This window comes from Schistocerca nitens, chromosome 1, assembly GCF_023898315.1.
Source record: "Schistocerca nitens isolate TAMUIC-IGC-003100 chromosome 1, iqSchNite1.1, whole genome shotgun sequence".
Classification (NCBI taxonomy): domain Eukaryota; kingdom Metazoa; phylum Arthropoda; class Insecta; order Orthoptera; family Acrididae; genus Schistocerca; species Schistocerca nitens.
Window position 1 is genome coordinate 909,069,060 of NC_064614.1, and position 19,631 is coordinate 909,088,690.

General features: G+C 47.0%; 1 protein-coding gene across 1 annotated transcript in view; it reads left to right on the forward strand.

Annotated features, from left to right (window-relative positions):
* The first annotated feature begins 7,340 nt into the window (after nt 1-7,340).
* LOC126192305 (homeobox protein prospero) overlaps nt 7,341-19,631 on the forward strand; it is a 64,972-nt gene continuing 52,681 nt past the window's right edge. The window contains exons 1-4 of the mRNA XM_049932593.1: nt 7,341-9,933; nt 15,071-15,438; nt 15,586-15,735; nt 15,844-16,020. Of these exons, the coding sequence (XP_049788550.1) occupies nt 7,482-9,933; nt 15,071-15,438; nt 15,586-15,735; nt 15,844-16,020 (3,147 nt within the window). The 5' untranslated portion in view covers nt 7,341-7,481. The remainder of the gene's footprint in view (nt 9,934-15,070; nt 15,439-15,585; nt 15,736-15,843; nt 16,021-19,631) is intronic.

Consider the following 19,631-nt stretch of genomic DNA (forward strand, 5'->3'; position numbering starts at 1 on the left):
CAAAAGCACACGTCATTTTTGACAACTCTTTGTACTTTTAAACTTTAAAAATTTGACTAAAGGTAAATAACACAAAGAAAGGAAATTCTGCTAGTAGCAGGGAACTAGTTAATACTAGCGTGTTACATCAGAAATTGACACTCGTAGATTTTTTTCTCCATGACCTTGTCTTCGTACAGCTCATAGCAAAATCTGCGGAAGTTGTTGGTGTATGGCGAACTGTATGCTTCACTTCAATGGTTGGTTCTTTACTGACAAAGTAAGAAGTCATTTGGACAAACGCTTAAGGAGTTGTTGTCCTTACCTTTTAAAAGCGACCATTCGGGCAACCGCGAGTTTGTGTGAGGTATTTCCTCTGCAAGAACAGGAAAAGATAACTCAACGCAATAGAAAAGACTCTTAGAAAACAAAGCAGAGATGCGTTTCATTCGAGGTCAGGTGTTTAACAACGGTCAAGTTGTTCACAGAAAATACCATCCACAGGCCTTGCAGAGAAGTGAGGGGGAAATTCTGGTGCGCAAGTGTCCTCGATAGTGGTGTCGGCTTCTTCTGTTTTTTTTTAATGAATAGCACGGAACGAAACAAAGGTAGTTAACGACTGATCCACAGACGCTCCTTGTCGCTATTGTGTTCTGTGGTGCGAACACTGTACACGAGGCGCATGTTAACACCGCCGGCTAGACTTGGGCGTCTATCCTTTTAGGGAACGCCTAATAGACTTACGACACTGATATGGCCGCACTGCGTCTGGACTTCAGCTGAATTCTATAACATCGGCATTCCTCCAATTAAGAGGGCTGAATTCCTTCTGTCCTGTACTGCAGTACGATGAAACACACATGTTTTTGAAGAAACGTTCACTGTTTGGCAATATCATTACATTTGGAAAGTCGTTGTTTTCATGTCCTTAAGGAGCCTCTGTAAAAAAAATCTTCCTGATTGAATAGGCAGCCTTAACACAGAAAAATCTTCTTTTTTCGACTTGACGTACAGGCCGAATGTCGGGATAATTTCATCTGCTTGTACAAGGGTCCATCCTAGATGTCAGTACTGATGGGAATATTTGTACACAATTGTCCATGCGATTGTACATCATAATTTAATGGTCCTGGTGTCAAGATTACAAACAACTATCCGCCGTTCCAGATGGACATAATATTTTCAAATACGTGGCCTGCATTGTCCTTCGACTGTTGTGCCTAAAAGAAGTACTGAATTTCACTTCACTGAACATTTACCTCATCTTGACTGTGTAATTACAAAACCAAACGTTTACGATGCAACACACGCACGTCAGCCTCTTTAGATCTTCATTCAGCCGTTGGAACTTCAATACTGTGGTCAATTGCAATATGTTATATAATGCAGTATCGCCATTTTGGCTCTTTTTAAATTTTAAGCAAGATAAACATTCAGAATATGTTTGTCCTGAAATTCTCATCTTTAAGTCAAAACCCTTTAACATTAATTGCCTGAACAAGATGACTATATTGCCACACATAACCATCTCATTAACGTAATTCTGTTACAGTCCTATTCTTCCCACAATTATCAAAAGTGTGCAGCTTTATGGCAGCCCATTTAGTAGCAGTAAACCTCTACTTACGATCGTTAGCGTAGTTGTGTTACAACTTGAATTGTGGTTTCCCCACGTGTTGTGTCAGCGGGTTCTGAAATCGGAGGAAGGGAAGTGGAGGTCCCCTTCAATAGAACACTGCCTAGTTATCCTCTATGGTACACTAACCAACTTTGGAGTTAATAAGAACTTGACTCACTATAGCTAAGACAGAATTAAAGAATCAGAAAGAGTTGAGCAGTTCTTCTCTGCCGGCCGGGATGGCCGAGCGGTTCTAGGCGCTTCAGTCCGGAACCGCGCTGCTGCTACGGTCGCAGGTTCGAATCCTGCGCCGGGCATGGATGTGTGTGACGTCCTTAGGTTAGTTAGGCTTAAGGAGTTCTAAGTTGTAGGGGACTGATGACCTGAGCAGTTAATTCTCATAGTGCTCAGAGCCATTGGAACCATTTTAGTTATTCTCTACTGTTACCCAGGGAGAAACGCACCTATTGTAAATAGCCAAGTAAATGCTTGAGAAACTGGACTCCTTTAGAGGTTACACTGATACGGTTTTCCGCGGCTTTCATGAACGACTTCTCTGGAATGGTGGGATGGCTACTTAGTAGGTCAATGTCCAAAATGTCTCCCTTACGGTCAAAACGAGCTACTACTCCTTCTGTAATCATTTAGTTATCGACAGAAGATTATAGCTTAAAGGCCTGTTGAAAGTGAGGTTTCATCTTGGATTTCTCCAGAAGCGTTTCAGCCATGGAGAAAGTAAGGCACGGCAGCAGTCAGCGATCTGAGCCTTGCTCCCGTCGAATACTATCCCCATGTCTTAACCACAGTGACACCTCTTCGCGCCTCGAGGCTGGTGGAACGTCGAACAGGAAACAGAGGCCGTATTACAAGCAATTCTGAACCACCTCATCTGTAAGCGACGACCTACATTCGTTCCGAAACGTAGCTACTTCTTTCTGTCTAAATGGACGCGCCGGGTGCTGAACCTCGGTACCTGGCGGCCGGGGGCTGCCGCGCGCCTTGCAGACCGGAGGCTAGGAAAGTAGCGGCGGTGGGAGGCGGAGAGTGCGCCCCTCGCCTCGTGGCGCGGCTTCCATTGTCGACACACAAAGCCGATGACGTGGTACGGCCAGGGGGACCGAGTAGGTCTTTGTCGATTCGCGTTTTCTCCCGCGCGCCCATAATGACACACGCCAACCAAAACCTTTACACTGCAGCAGCCAACCACTCCGCCGCGCGCGCCGCCTCCGTTCCTTCGCATCAAGCCTTCTTCTTCTCCTTTCCTTCCGACTTGTTAAGCAGCTGTGCGTCAGAGTGACAGAAGAAACCCGCGCGTGTTCACTCGTGTCCGCTTGCAGGTCTTTCTCTGCGCTCGTTTTAACTACACTGGCTCGTGCAGCGCAGTCTTTCGGCGGCGATTGTCTGAGACCAGCTCCAATTTAGTCGCAGAAAATGATAAGGGGTGAATGTTGGATTGCTCCTACGTCGTGGACAGAGTTCGCTAAACATCTCAACATTTAACGCTGCTTAGGGATTAATGTGTGACGTTGTCGATAGCACTGGTCGCAATACGCACACCCAAGTGGCCTAAGAGAAATCCCTATTCGCAGCTCCACTGCTCTTCAGCGTTGTATTGAACCACAGTCGTGAACATGTCGGTCAATGTTGCTTGTAGCAGGTCGTCTATTGATCGTAAACGATTAGGGTGAGAATGCAGCATCTTGCCGGCTGCTGTGGCAGAGCAGTTCTAGGCGCTTCAGTCTGGAACCGCGCCACGGCTACGGTCGCAGGTTCGAATCTTGTCTTGGGCATGGATGTTGTGATGTCCTTAGGTTAGTTAGTATGTAGTTCTAAGTTCTAGGGGACTGATGACCTCAGATGTTAAGTCCCATAGCGCTCAGAGCCATTCGAACCATTTATTTATTTATTTATTTTTTTTTTTTTTTTAGTATCAACATCTTTGCTGCACAGCAATTTCTGCACATCTCAAACTTACATCTGTTCTCTCGAACAACAAAGTCAAGAAAACAGAAAACGGAGGAATAGCACAGTTTCAAATATCGTCGACAGCGGGCTCGTAACATGAAGCGAAGCAGAGCTGGAGGCAGCTGGTATCTTGAAGAAAATGTATGGCGAGAAGTTGTGTATGGCAACAGCCGAAAATCTATATTATGACTGCAGACTACTATTTGAACTTCATTCCTCTCAAATGAATCCTGTGTCTCAATCAGTTCATCAAAACTGCAGGGAAGAAAAGTGTGATCTTGCCATAAATGTAAACAGACACTTACTCACACACACACACACACACACACACACACTTTTAATTTTCGTCTGAGATAACGGACAAATTTTTCTCAAATACAAAATTGAAATAGCTCAAATACACTTGTTCCGACCAAAGTATTTGGGAGATTATTACGAAAACTGGATGTGCCCTCCTAAATATTCCCATTCGGGAACCCCTTTTCCTCAATCCAAACTTACTGTTGTTTGGCCGATAAAAATGAAAGGAAACAGTGCACCTGTCGAATGAAAATTGATAAAAAAAAATAGCTTCATAGTAAGCACTGTATACGTATTGCTATAGCAGTAGGTAAGGGGCGTTACAAGACATTGGCCACTGCAGTCCATTTGAGTAATAGGTAGAATTCGCCCGCATTCTCAGAGTTGATAGACGATACACAATTAATACCATGTGCACCTGTGATGACATTATATGCGAAAGTATCCTGAGAAGATACGTACAAAGCCTAGAAAGTGAGTCACATACGGACAGTCCCTTTGTTTATCTGAGCTAAAGGAAGGAACCACTTATTAGTCCCATATTTACAGCTTCATCTGTATTTTATAGATCCTACGAGTTTCAGTTTAAAGGGTAATTATTTGATTCTATTCGCATACCACTGGAAAAATGACTAAACGAACAGCTTAGTGCGTGTTCTGTTTGATGTAATCTTACTTTCAAGAGATCCGTAAACTGCACTTGACATTTCTGTTAAGAATCTTTTAACACGTCATCTTTATCGTTCATCAATAGTAGGCCAGACCGATTTTTCGAGACTTATGTGAAACTGGCATAATACCTGGGCGCCGGTGGTCACCTTTACTGCCCTTGTTTAAATGGCAACACCACTTTCTAGTTGCGTGTCACGTTCGTGTCTCCTGAATTACTTTATATATTGCTCTCATTACTACAAAGCAAGCGTTCTTTTGCACTTATATCACCGCACTCAAGCAGGGCAGGGAGCGATGCGTTAGACCCCGACTGCCAGGCATGTTCTAGCAGTGTGTGTCATTCCCCTTTTGCCATGACATTTGCTTCGCCCTATCGACAGGGGGGGTTTACTTTTGCGACAGACGCGCATTGGAAACCACACCGCAGTTAAATTGAGTCTTGATTGCTATTACTGGTTGCGCAGAAACGGTAATATCGCTTTTCCACTTTACGTCATGGTACCATCAAAGAGATTTCCTGTCTAATTGGAGATATGCAAATGTTAACCCTGGGACCGTCGCCGTACTACGATACGTCCAGTCTATTGGTCGTGGCCGAAGAGATGTTTGGTCGTTTCGCCGAAATTGGTAATTCATCAATTACGATATTCAGTTTCTCCTTTCATGCTGCGTTGGCCACAATTAGCTGATAGCGGCGGCGAATGCAGAATGACGTAGCGTTTGTTGCGAATTTAGAATGGCATAAGGAGACAGTTGTTGAAGCGGAACGTCATTGAGAAGTTCAGTGACGATAGGTCGCTCGGTTTGTATTTTCTTTCTGTACTTCAAACGAAATCTGAGTGTATGAATCTAATTTCTTTGCCATACTTGTATTCTGTGCCTAGTATAAAACTGCCCCGGTCTTGTTCTCATGTCGACGCTAATTTCTACATTATCTCATTATTCGCACATCCCATGACGGAATACCAGATGACAGTGCCACTGTCTCACTTGTTTGCGTGTTTCTGTAAGAGAAAGATAGCTGTATCGTTCTACTTTGTTGGCACTGACACAGAGTTGAAAGTAAGAATGCTCACCTTCGATATCGTGAGTCCATTCACTGCTACTGACAGCCTTAGGTTTGCGTCTATTGATTGAGGTAACCGTGCTCGAAATGGACACAGTTACTTGGGCATGATGTTGGCAAGTTCAAGCTTTAAATGACGTTGCGAAATATAATGCAATATACGGTATGAATTCTAAGTGGTATCAACGTATTTGTACCATTTTACAGAGGAGAGTTGTAGGCCTACGAGGTGTATTTATTTTTGCTACCGTTTCTGATGTGCAGAGTTAACAAATCCAGAAACAGTTCTGAAGTAGAGTGAGCGGAACCTGAAATGTCGACGCCATTTCGCCATGTAGTTGCACACTGAATAGTGCTGAAAATCAATACCCTTTAAATTGAATTGCATGACTTTCAATTTAATGCTTGTTTCACTATATTTTACCGAAATATTTCGGCACAGCTGGCATCTATGCGCGATATTTTTATACGCAACCGTTACAGAGCTGCTGAATTTTTTTGTTGTTCTTCTTGTAGTTTGGGCAGTACGTCATCATCTGGTGTACGTACTATTGAAGCTGCAGAACAACAGATATTTTAGGAGGTTTGTGATGGTTATACTTAAAATTATGTGTTTTATAAAACCAATGGAGCACAAGATACAGAAGATCACCAGATGGCTTTCATTGCCTTTCGTGTGATTTTCATTACCGAAAACCCTGTTAGTTGAATTTTGTTCTATCGAGTGTGTGTTACCACTGCAGTGAACTTGTGGAAAGCAGTTGCATTAATTAACGACTCAAATGTATTTTCTTCTCTCTGGAATCGTGATATTTCCACTACATACTCTAAAAGTGAACTTCTCGCTAGAAAGGTAACCCTATCTGAACACAGTAGCGTGGTAACGAAAGGTTTCGTAACTATTTAGCACGTCCATCGTGTTCATTTCTTGGAAAAAAGCAGTACCAATATTTATGGTTAATGAGAACCAACACAGCTGTACTGATAAACTTTGTTTGTGTCATAAACGGTTTCGTTCACTGCGAACCCGTGCCAGTATCATGGTTTAGGCGGTGTAGTTGCCTTATGTAATGTTGAGGCAAAACCTGGAAACGACGGTTACAAAAATGGTTCAAATGGCTCTGAGCACTATGGGCCTTCACTTCTGAGGTCATCAGTCCCCTAGAACTTAGAACTACTTAAACATAACTAACCTAAGGACATCACACACATCCGTGCCCGAGGCAGGATTCGAGCCTGCGACCGTAGACAGTTCCAGACTGTAGCGCCTAGAACCGCTCGGCCATCCCGGCCGGCAAACGACGGTTACAGAAAACGGCCGTGGCGCAATAAATCAATATCAACAGAGCAGTGGTGGTTCCAATTCATCTTTAACTTTGGCACCAATTAGCTGTTCAGCTCAAAATAATCGAGATTAAAAAGCAGTACATTAGTCTCGTGGAAGGTATCTGAAAAGGGATCGTTGTATGGAAACGCTTCGTAACACTTTATTTTGGTAAATTATAGCAAGTGCATTGCGCCCATTTGTTGGTAAAAACCAGCACAGTAGCAGCGCCTGCATATTTGAAGACGAGAGGGCACTGACTGTTGAACTGACTTGCGGCAGAGCGCGCGGCGGCAGCGGCAGCAGTGGCGAGGGCGAGTGGCGGGTGTGCGCTGACGCCAGGTGTGCGGTGGCTTGTTGCAGGCGCGGCGATGGGCAAGTGAGTCTGAGCGGCGCGCCGTCGGCCGGAGTACAGCAGCAGCAGCGGCAGAGGCACAGCCCGCACCAGGAGGGGAGTCGCCGAGGTGCCGAGGAGGGGAGGCGCGGAGCTCCACTGGCTGCGCCGGGGCCCCTACCACTCGCAGCGGACCCTCCGCCAATAACAGAGGCGCTTTCTTATGATGTCATCAGAAGAGGAGGCCGAATGCTTCGGGTTGTACGGAGATAAACTGCTGAAGAAGACAAAGCGCACGAGGCAGCGAGTGGACGCGGGCGAGCCCAGGAACAGCTACTCGTCCATACCGAACTTCAGTTCACGACCGAGCTTCCTCAGCGGAGGACTGTACGGCGCCATTTTCAGCCAAAGCCAGCAACACTTCGGCCTGTTCGGGCCGGCGGCGTTCGCGCCCGCCAAGATGCTCAACGAGCTGCTCGGCAGGCAGGGAGTGAAGACAGACGGAGGCGGCGGGGGCGGCCAGTCGGGCGGCGGGGGCGTCGCCACCAGCGCCGGGCCCGACGTCATGATGGACAACAGTGCCGGCGGCGACTCCAAGGGCGCCTTCGACTGCCTCAACGCCACGTCGGTGATCCGACGCGGGCTCGACGGCGAGGACACGACGGGCGCGGGCAGTCCGCCGCCGGGCGACCTGGCCCACCACATGCTCAGGGACATCCTGCAGGGCCGCAAGAAGGACCTCCTCGGTCTCGACCTGCACGACCTGCGCGGAGACCCGGGCTCCCCGGACAATAACAATAGCATCACCAGCAACAACAACGACCTGTTGCTGCAGCTCAAGAACGGCGACGTCACGTCCGAGGGGATGGGCGACAAGGAAGTGGCCATGAACGGCAGTGACGGCGAGATGCAGAGCGGCGAGGATGAGTCGACGACGGCCGTCGAGGAGGCGCTCAACGAGGTCGCCGGCGCCGTCAGCAAGCAGATCTCCAAGGAGATCAAGAAGGAGATGGAGGAGGCGCTGAACGGCGGCGCGAGCTCCGACACGGAGCAGTCGCTCGCGTCGCCCGCCTCCGACTCCGGGAATCGAGGGAAAGACGAGACGGAGAGCGACGCGCAATCCGGCGACAAGGACGGCAAGGACAAGGACGTCCCGTCGCCGTCTTCGGGGCAACAGTCGCAACAGCAGCAGCACCAATCCACCAGCACGACGCCGAACAGCCAGCACAAGCCTTCGGAACATATGGCCGAGCTGAAGCGAGCGCGTGTGGAGAACATCGTGTCGTCGATGCGGTCGAGCCCTGTGCCGATCGCGGTGAACGGCTGTAAGAAGAGGAAGCTGTACCACCCTGTCCAGCACGATAGCAGCAGCCAGCAGCAGCAGCAGCTGCACCTGTCTGCAGGGCTGGGACTCCTCATGGACGATGAAGACGACCTGTTAATCGAACCGCCGGAGGTGCGCCAGAAGCGAGTCGAAAAGAACGCCCTGAAGTCGCAGCTGCGGTCGATGCAGGAGCAACTGGCCGAGATGCAACAGAAATACGTTCAGCTGTGCACGAGGATGGAGCAGGAGTCGTCGGATTGTGCCGACATGGACGACGGAGGTAGCGACTTGGACGCGGACGCGCCGAGCCCGACGCCGCCGCCACCCCCGCCTCCGCCACCTCCGCCCCCGCCGCCCCCACAGCAGCAGCAACTGCCGCAAGTGATGCCGCCGATTCCCATGACTGCTGTCCCGCAGCAGCAACCTCTGCCCCCGGTCGCTATGCCGCAGCAACCCCCGGCGATGCCTCCCGTAAGCGTGCCGGATAAGAACGTGACTCCCAAGCCGTGCTCTCCGGCGAACAGGTTACCCGTTCCCAAAATGGGACAGCAACATCATATGATGCAGACAATGAACGGCGGCATGCCGATGATGCACCACCAACAACAACAACCACAGCAACAACCGCCGCAGCAGCAGCAACCGACGCCGCAGCAGCAGCAACAAATGCACGAGGGCCACCCTCAGATGGCGCAGCACCACCAACACCACCACCCCCTCAGCAACGCCGCTGCCATGTACCTGGGCGTCAGCCACAAGCTCTTCTTGGAGCAGGAGAGGATGGCCAAGGACGCAGCAGCGGCGGCTGCCGTGGCGGAACAGCAGCACCACCACCACCAGCAACAACAGCAACAACTCGCCGCCCAGCAGCAGCAACAACAACAACAACAGCAGCAGCAGCAGCAGCTGGCTGCACAGCAGCACCATCAGCAGCAACAGCAACAAGCTGTCGCACAGCAGCAGCAGCAGCAGCAGCAACAGCAGCAACAGCAGCAGCAGCAGCAGCAACAACAACAACAACAACAACAAGTTGTGCAGCAGCAGCAGCAGATGAAGAGCTCTGCTGTCTCGGCGGACTTTTCTGAACGCTTCACCATGTTCCGCAACAGCGTGGCCGCCGCCCCAGTGTCCGGCGCCGATCTGGAGGGCCTCGCGGACGTCCTCAAATCGGAGATCACCGCCTCGCTATCGAGTCTCATCGACTCGATCGTGTCCCGGTTCGTGCAGCAGCGGCGTTTCAAGCAGTCGGAAGCAGCGGCTGTGGCCGCCGAGCAGCTGAACAAGGACCTTCTGCTGGCGTCGCAGCTACTCGACAGGAAGAGCCCCAGGACTAAGGTCATCGACCGTGGAGGTAAGTGCTGAATAACTCCTGTACTTGTCATGTTGCCTATTCAGACTTCATCTGAAGCACGTAACTTGTTTAAAAATCGCTTTTTAGACTGTGCACAAGTGATTCGGCTTAGCGAAAGGTGTGAGACGGTTTGTGATTGCTAAGCATACGCCACGGCATGACAGACACGGTGGCGCCCACCTGTTGACGCCCGCATGCTGCGACGACGCCTCGCGTAACTGGAGCAGCCGAACGCCGTATCCCGGTGGACAGCTGTTGTGGGCGAAGCCCCTAGCCCACGTTGTCGCTCCTTCCGTCGCAACTGCTCGTGTTCATTTCCGCAAGCGTTGCGTCTACTGTAGTGCTTTATATACCTGATTTCGGGAGTTCACATTACCCATAAAAAGTCTGTGGACGCTAATACGGTTAAAAGCATCCTTTGCTAGATCCGTGTAACGCATACAATCACTTACATAAACAATGCAGAAATCATCTCACGCTCCATGTTACAAAATGTGTATTCCACATTAAAAAAACCTCGTATGTTATAATGTGTTAAATTCTCTAGATGAAAATGCCGAACAGTTACGTGAAAGGTTTTAGATCACAGACCGTAGCTGCAAGTGTGATACAATTCAAAAAGTGCATTAACTAGAATTTACGGCTTTCATCTAGATGTTATTGAATAATTTACAAAAGTCTTGTTGTTCGATGCGTTACTCCGAAAACGCTAAAGATTTTTGAACGTCTGATAAACTGTCACAAATAAGCAGCACTTCAGCACTCATAATGTCGCTACCTTTAACGTGCACGTAATGGTTAACGCAATTTCTCTATAGTCTTTCCGCCAGAGTTAAGTTACTGTAACGAAATGATCCATTCGTTTCAAATAGATCCACATTTTAGCACAGTGCACCAGTCTGAATGTTCCTCTGTGGAAACACAATCGTTGACGCTCAGTATTTCCTAGTTCTTTGCTATTTATTCTCATTCATTTTTCTTTCTCTTGCGCGGTGACATAATTGCGAGACTAGACCGCTGATTAATGAGTTATTCTTTGTTGTTTCAAAAGCTCGGTTGTTCTTGTTACGATCTCGAATTGTACTATGTAAGAGCGAAAAGTGGTTCTAAAGGAGTGCATCGTAAAATTTAAAAAGAACATCTTGCTGTTTTAAACGCAGTCAAAAAGAAATTTTTGTTATTGCTTCAGATAAAATATTGCATATCTGACGTATATGTTAGTGTTGGTCTTCAAATTTCCCAATTAAAAGGGTTATTTGCTACTGATTTTTCCTACTACATACAATCTCCATCTGTGCCGTAAGAATTTAGTGAACGAAAGTCCTAGAATGTATTTTTTTTTACTTAGCGACCATGTTCTTGTTTACGAAATATTACACAATGTTTATATTTATGGACCGTAGTGAAGACAGCACCATTTCAGTTATTACTGATCAAAAATTCGGACGCAGTTAATCCGCACAGAGCAGTCTTACGCACATTTCGCATTCCAATATTTCTGATACAATAACTTCTCGGAGTGTCTTGCACTTGCATCCCAAATACAAAAACATATACAAAATAAGACAAGGAAAAATAAAAAGATATTTAATGTGAAAATATGAGGTTAAGATGTTTCCCTCTCATATCACAGGGACAGCCATTTAAGTACGCATTAAAAACGTAACTTAGTGCTCTGTGTACTCCTAGATTCTCGTCGTCGCAAAATACATGCAGATGAAAGCATAGAAGACGAAAAGCATTTCATTGTGCCTGAAGCTATTATGTTTATGTAAAGTCAGATTGATGTTTTTGTGACAGCTATTTTTTTACGATAACTTCCGACAGATTAAATTAGTTTGTCCAGGCTTTTCAGCACGAGGCGTTTCGGCGCACTTTGGCATCCTCACTTCGTTTACTTTTGCATTGCCATAATAGTTCACAATTTCATATCAATAGCGGACCTATCTTACGACGTTTCGCCTAGGATAGTATATTTGGCACTTTCTGATTTCTGCGAAGTGACCTGTTCCCACAGAAAATCAACAGTTCACGTTTCGAGCACTTTTGGTAAAGATCTATGTTTGGCTGATGTGTCTGTTCACATACACACGCAAACTAGAGCAACAGGCAGTCACCCCAGTATAAGCTACCTGCACCAGAAGCATATTGCTTTAACACTGTGAAGCTGTCAGACATCCAAAGTATTTTACACGAATTGCTTGCAGTTTCACATGCTAATAAAAAATTTTGGGCTCCTCGCACAGTCATGGTCAGGGGTAATGTGTGTCATCATTTCAGATAAAGCAGCACTTGGTATCAATCTGAAGCCAACTTTTAGTCGCATCGAGTGTTCCAGAAAGGCTAAAATGCTTGCCAGATACAGTCGACTCTAGATATATCATTGTTCGAGACACCTAACAAAGTCTCAATAACTAAGAGTTCGATTTAACGTAAGTTTCACTCATCAAATTATAATCAGGAAAAAGTAGAAATAAGAGTATAAGTTAAAAAATGGTAGACTACTGTAATTTGACAAACATACTTACTTCTGTACAAAGTGAAGCTGAGAGTAACAACTAGAACACACATAAAAAGAAAGCTGATTTTTTACATGTTTAGTTATTCTTTTATTTATTTTAATATTTCAGCCAAAAGACACGAAGTCCCTAGAACACGTAAGAAACGTTCAGTTTTATTCATTTTTTTATGCTGAATAATATAATTTTTCCCAAAAATGCTCCTTAAAATGACGTTATGCCTTTTTTTCATAGTAAGTGGACTGTCACTAGCGGCGAACCCTATAGCGCCCACATCTAAAGCGAATTACTTTAAACGTGTAACCTCTGTCCGCTTGTCCTCTACATTCACTAAACAAATTCAAAACGAAACTGGCTGTACGGTAATAAACGTATCCTAAACATGGCTTATGGTTTCTTATTAACATTGACATTATTCAACAGATCAAGACTAACAACGCAAAGCCATTTTGACTTTTAATCGACCATGACTGTTTCGAAAATAAGAAAAGATTTTTGACAGACCACTATCAATCACAAAATTTGTTGAGTACGTAAATCACTGAAGGAAGCAACATGTTTCTTGGCATAGACCTCAAGTCAGGCAATCATGGCAGCACAAAAAAATCAACAAAAGTAGTTGATTGTGATGTTGTGTTTTAAGTAGCATTTGCTAATTTGTGAACAGTGGTTGATATCAAGGAAAAATCTTATGAGTTCTTAGACCTCGTCATATTTCTTCTATGCAATCGATATTTCGTCCCGTCCGTTGGGATCTTCTTCAGGAACTTGTGTTCCCCACGGTCGACCGAGTTTTCAGCCAATCGTGGACACCACAAGACCCTGAAGAATATTCCATCAGAGGGGTCGAAACGTCGATCATATAGAACAAATAGGACGCAATCTAACAATCTAGAAGATTTTACCTTTAATGACAATGACCACGAAAATCTTACGTAGTGGTTAACATGTTCGAAGGAGCTATAGCAACCAGAGATAACTGAACGGTCCACAGCAAGATGTGGAGAAAGATGACCAGACTACGTCCCAAGACTATACAAAATAGCTTTAATATCCACGTGTACCTCTGTTAAACGGTTTGGTATTGGCATTCTAGCCTGAAGATGATTTTTATACCTCGAAACATGACGCTTCATTAAATAATTTAAGTGGTCAGAAAGTTTTCAAATTGATTAGAGCTGTGTTCTAATGTAACGTTGTTACGAGCGGTATTCAGTAACTGATGCAACACATTTTTTTTTCTGAGAGCAGGTTGGTTTTATTCAGGATTCCCACACATCATATTACTGCCCACTCTTCTGGCTACAGTACCCTATTGCTCAGCATAATATTCGTTCAATGTGACGGATTTGCGCCACCGTACTGGGAGGGCCTGTATGCATGCATGGTACCACTCCACTAGTTGACTTCGGAGCCAACGTGTTGCTGAATCAGTGACGTCCCTATCATCCATATGCAGCTTTCCGCGGAGTGCGTACTTCGTTGCGCCAAACAGATGAAAGTCGCAAGGTGCGAGATCTGGACTGTAGAGTGGATGAGGAAGCAGAGGCTATTGAAGTTTCGTGAGTTTTTCTCGTGTGCGCAGACTTGTGTGAGGCCTTGCCTTGTCATGGAGAATGAGCAGTTCGTTTGCATTTTTGTGGCGACGAACACTCTGGTCATTTATTCCTGAGGGTAGCACAATACACAGCAGAGTTGACTGTTGCACCATGAGGGACAACATCAAACATTATAGCCAATTCGGAGTCCCAGAAGAGCATCGCCATGACTCTGTCGGCTGAGGATGCTGCTTTGAACTTCTTCTTCGGAGGAGGGATGGTGTGGCGCCATCGCCTGTGACGATGATGGACAAAAAATTGTCATGATCAGCCTTGTAACGCGCAGGCAGTTCTTCACACACGGTTCTTCGTTGCTTTTTATGATCTCCTGTTAGGCGGCGACGAACCCAGCAGCCACGCACCTTTGAGCATCCCAAGTAGCGGACGATTGTGTCAGCACTGATAACAAAGACGTGCTGTTGTGCAGCAAGGGGTTTGATTGTAATCCGTCGATTACTTCGAATGAGACTGTCCGCACGTTCCAACGTTGTAGGAGTCACAGGCTTGCGTGACCTTGTTACAACGATGACAGACATCTCGCCCAGCGACTCACCGTGCTTTTGTTCACTGCCAGATCTCAGTAGATATTCTGCAAGCGCCTATGAATGTCTGCGATGATCTGGTTTTCCACCGAAAGAAACTCCATGGCAGCTCTGTGTTTGGAAAGCATCTCCGTTACAGACGCCATATGGAGGCTACGCATAGCGCTGCGCCGCCACCCATCGGAACTTCATGAAATTATAGGCGTTCAAGCGGGAATATTCCACGATGTTCCAAAACAAGTTCCGCATTTCTTCAACCGAAACTGACTGACAAAAAAATGTGTTGCATTACTAACTGAATCCCTCGTATTTCCATCACTGTGTGTCCTTAATTTCATGTGTAATAGGGGCAGTACAGGGTCTATCTTTTGAAAGTTTCTTGCACTAAAGCTCATTGCCACCGTGCAGGGTAGTTTAGGTGGGTAGCGCCGACAGCAGACTTCGTCACTAAGGCGACCAGACGTGTGCTGTGCTGCAGGTGGCGGCGGTGGTTCGGCGCCAGGCACGCCCCGCGTCAACGGCACGGCGTTCCCCAGCATGGCGATGACGCCGCAGTCGGCGGACGGCGGCTTGGCGGGCATGGCGCCGCAGCAGGTGGGGGCGGCGGGCGGCCAGCAGCAGGCGCCGTCGCACGTGCGGCCGTCGCCCACCGCCGCCATGTTCGCCACCCCCAAGGCGGCCGCGCCCTGGCTCGCCGGCCCGCCTCACGTCAACCCCTTCTGCGGGGGCGGTGGAGGCGGCGGTGGCGGCGGTGGCGGCGCCGGGGGCGGCGACTCGAGGGACGGAGTACCCGAACAGAACGAGGCGCTCAGCCTCGTGGTCGCGCCCAAGAAGAAGCGGCACAAGGTAAAGCACCGTCTCACCCCTCAATGGCAGATACTTTGGTTCTCTGTGAAACAATACGCCGATGCCTGCCCCCTTACGGGGAGGCCTCGCCGAGCCGGTGTGACAGTCGCCGCCTAATTTCCTTGACGTCAGACGTCGATGTTGCAGGTGACGGACACGCGGATCACGCCGCGCACCGTGAGCCGCATCCTGGCGCAGGACGGACCGGACCCCAGCAAGTACGGCGGCATGATGGCGCCGGGCCCGGGAGCGGGCGCCGACTCGCCGCCGCCGCAGCCGCCGCAGCAGCCGCAGCAGGTAACCGCCGCACCCTCAGTCACCGCCTCCGCCTCCCGACTTCCTTTTCCTCTACCTCGGAATACGCGTCACGCTGGAAGGATGGTGAGCGACGGATGATCTTTCCAGGTGGGAGGCGTTCCTCCGCAGGCGGTGTCGCAGCGGCCGTACCACCCCCCACCCCCGCCGCCCATCATGCCGGTCTCGCTACCGACCTCTGTGGCCATCCCAAACCCGTCACTGCACGAGTCGCAGGTCTTCTCCCCGTACTCGCCCTTCTACGGAGGACAGCAGCAACAGCAACAGGTACTTGGAGTCTCCTTCATTTCGCTAATAGACAATGTTCCAGTAGGCAAAAATCTTATCTTCAGGCACTGTAAACCAGGGTGGCTTTGTGCTGCGACTAAATAATTATGCGATATGAGACAGAGCTACTCCCTGGGGAAGACACTAATCCTGTTACAACTTGAACTCGAATGAGCTGGGGAAAAAGTCTCTTGAAAGCAGCAAAATGAAAGAGGTGAAATATTCTACTTTTACAGACATTCTCTGAAAACCAAAAATGTCAGATTTAAATTCAGAAAGCTGACTCTTGGGAGCAGAAATTTTGCAATATAAATTTTGTAATTACTTCTGAACAACTCTTTAAAACGATTGTACAGGAATTGTATTCCTTTTTGTCACTAATTTACCTTTCAGGTAGCTTGGTACTATGCCACGTAGTATGTAGCGTTGGAAAACCCACAATAGACAAGGTAAAAAGTCATCCAGTCCTATGAAGTGACTTCGTGTCAAATTAGCCTCTCTTTTTTGGTCGAGAACTATACATTGGGCAACAAATACTAAGTTTATGGAATAAGAAATATACTAAATTTCTACGTCCATTCAGTCTCTGTTGAAATTTTTCTTAAAAAAATTTTCCTCATTAAAACCTTCAAAAGCAGCACAAAATCACCCTGGATTACTGTAGTCAGGAGAAATTAAAGACAGGCTAATGTGTAATCTATTTGCGTATGGTATCACTTGATATCAGTATGCAGGAGTATGTGATTCGCACACTGCTCTTTCTGTCGTTAATGTCTGATTTTCGAAGTCCGAACCATTTTATGAGATAAAACTACCATCACTTGTGAGTGAAGGCAATCGTTTTGGCCTGTGTCCTATCCATGCGATGATCGAGATAGTTAATTCAAACATGTTTCTCCCTTATGGTTTAATGATCAGCGTGTCTGATATTTACAAGAGGGTCTGAATTTTATTTGCAACACAACATAGGCCCTTCTCTTGATTTGTCACATTTATGTTTCACCCTCTGGGACACTAGCTGTCACGTTACGAAATTTTCTTCATCAGTAATTGGTCCCACATAGCTGCCAATGACATTCACCTCTATGTTTGTATAAATAATATGACTTTTAGAATTAGAGTAATTATGATTACCAGTGATGGTTTGCCTCTCACAACATTTACTACTAAACAATTTAGAGCCCATGTTTACTACATGATTTTTCCTTCTTTTTGTCCACATTACCGGCTCCCGAAATATGGAAAGCAAAGAGTTTACAGTAGATTTGTTTCACAGTGTCGAAGATGAAGAAGTTCCCATAGTTCTTAACGTACAAAGTATATTCGGAAAGTAAGGTCCGATCGGGAACGAAACGGAAACAACAGTGAAAATCAAAAGAAATTTTGCACAGGTGTGTTGGGCAGTGTCTCTAGTATGCCCATCGATCGCGTCACTTCACTCTTTTTGGTTCTGAGCGCACAGTGAGCGCATAAAGATCCCTAAAAAGTAGAGTCTCCCGCCAAGCACGGGTGCCTGCAGTGAGATTTCGCTGGTTTTGTGCAGCCTACGTAACGTAACTGTCATGCACTTCCTTCTTCATGACGATTCTCGGTATCATACTGCAACATTTTCGATGGGAAGTTTTGATCACCCACCATACTGTCCGGACGTGCCACCGTCTCATTTTCATGTCTGGCCTCATGAACCTCTGTCTGTGAGGACAAAATTTTGGCAGAGACAAGAGTAACAGACCAGCTTAGAGAACTGGCGGAAAGCGGAGGTGGCTGCTTTCTATGACGAAACTGTTGTTAAGGTTGCACAACGTTACGATAGACGTTTAAGTCGGAGCGGCGACTATGTAGATAAGTAACTGGAAGGTGTAGCTAACGGTTTCAAATAAAGCATGTTCGACTTTCAGATTGGTTTCCATTTCACGACCGATCGGACCTGAGTAGCTCTAGTATGTATTTTGGAGCCCATTTTTACGACAATTTTTTCCTTCGAATGCTGGTTCCTGTCATATCACTGAATACTGAGCATTTCTCGTGGTACACAATGTATAGTGCGAGGCCTGGTGGTTTTTCCTTTAGCCTTGTGTTTCAGATTTAAATGAGGTGAATACTGGCATGCAAGCAGTCTCTAGGCGGCGTCAGAATGAGACGATTACATCGCTTTGTGTGTATTTCATCTGTCATTTACACTACGGGCCATTAAAATTGCTACACCACGAAGATGACGTGCTACAGACGCGAAATTTAACCGACAGAAACAAGATGCTATGATATGCAAATGATTAGCTTTTCAGAGCATTCACACAAGGCTGGCGCCGCTGGTGACATCTACAACGTGCTGACATGAGGAAAGTTTCCAACCGATTTCTCATACAAAAACAGCAGTTGGCCGGCGTTGCCTGGTGAAACGTTGTTGTGATGCCTCGTGTAAGGACGAGAAATGCGTACCATCACGTTTCCGACTTTGATAATGGTCGCATTGTAGCCTATCGCGATTGCGGTTTATCGCATCGCGACATTGCTGCTCGTTTGGTCGAGATCCAATGATTTTTAGCAGAAAATGGAATCAGTGGCTTCAGGAGGGTAATACGGAACGCCGTGCTGGATCCCAACGGCCTCGTATCATTAGCAGTCGATATGACAGCCATCTTATCCGCATGGCCGTAACGGATCGTGCAGCGGCGTCTCGATCCCTGAGTCAACAGATGGGGACGTTTGCAAGACAACAACCATCTGCAAGAACAGTTCGACGACGTTTGCAGCAGCATGAACTATCAGCTCGGAGACCATGGCTGCGGTTACCCTTGACGCTGCATCACAGACAGGGGCGCCTGCGATGGTGTTCTCAACGACGAACCTGGGCGCACGAATGGAAAATTTCATTTTTTCGGATGAATCTAGGTTCTGTTTACAGCATCACGATGGTCACATCCGTGTTTGGTGACATCGAGGTGAACACGGATTGGAAGCGTGTTTTCGTGATTGCCATACTGGCGTATCACCCGGCGTGATGGTATGGTATGCCACTGGTTACACGTTTCGGTCACCTCTTGTTCGCATTGACGGCACTTTGATCAGTGGACGTTACATTTCAGATGTGTTACGACGCGTGGCTCTACGCTTCATTTGATCCCTGCGAAACCCTACATTTCAGCAAGATAATGCAAGACCGCATGTTGCAGGTGCCGTACGGGCCTTTCTGGATACAGAAAATGTTCGACTGCTGCCCTGGCCAGCACATTCTCCAGATCTCTCACCAACTGGAAACGTCTGGTCAATGGTGGCCGAGCAACTGACTCGTCACAATACGCTAGTCATTACTCTTGATGAACTGTGGTATCGTGTTGAAGCTGCATGGGCAGCTGCACCTGTACACGCCATCCAAGCTGTGTTTGACTCAATACCCAGGCGTATCAAGGCCGTTATTACGGCCATAGGTGGTTGTTCTGGGTACTGATTTTTCAGGCTCTATGCACCCAAATTTCTTGAAATTGTAATCACATGTCAGTTACAGTATAATATATTTGTCCAATGAATACCCCTTTATCGTCTGCATTTCTTCTAGGTGTAGCAATTTTAATGGCCAGTTATGTAATATCGGAGGATTTGGATGACTACAT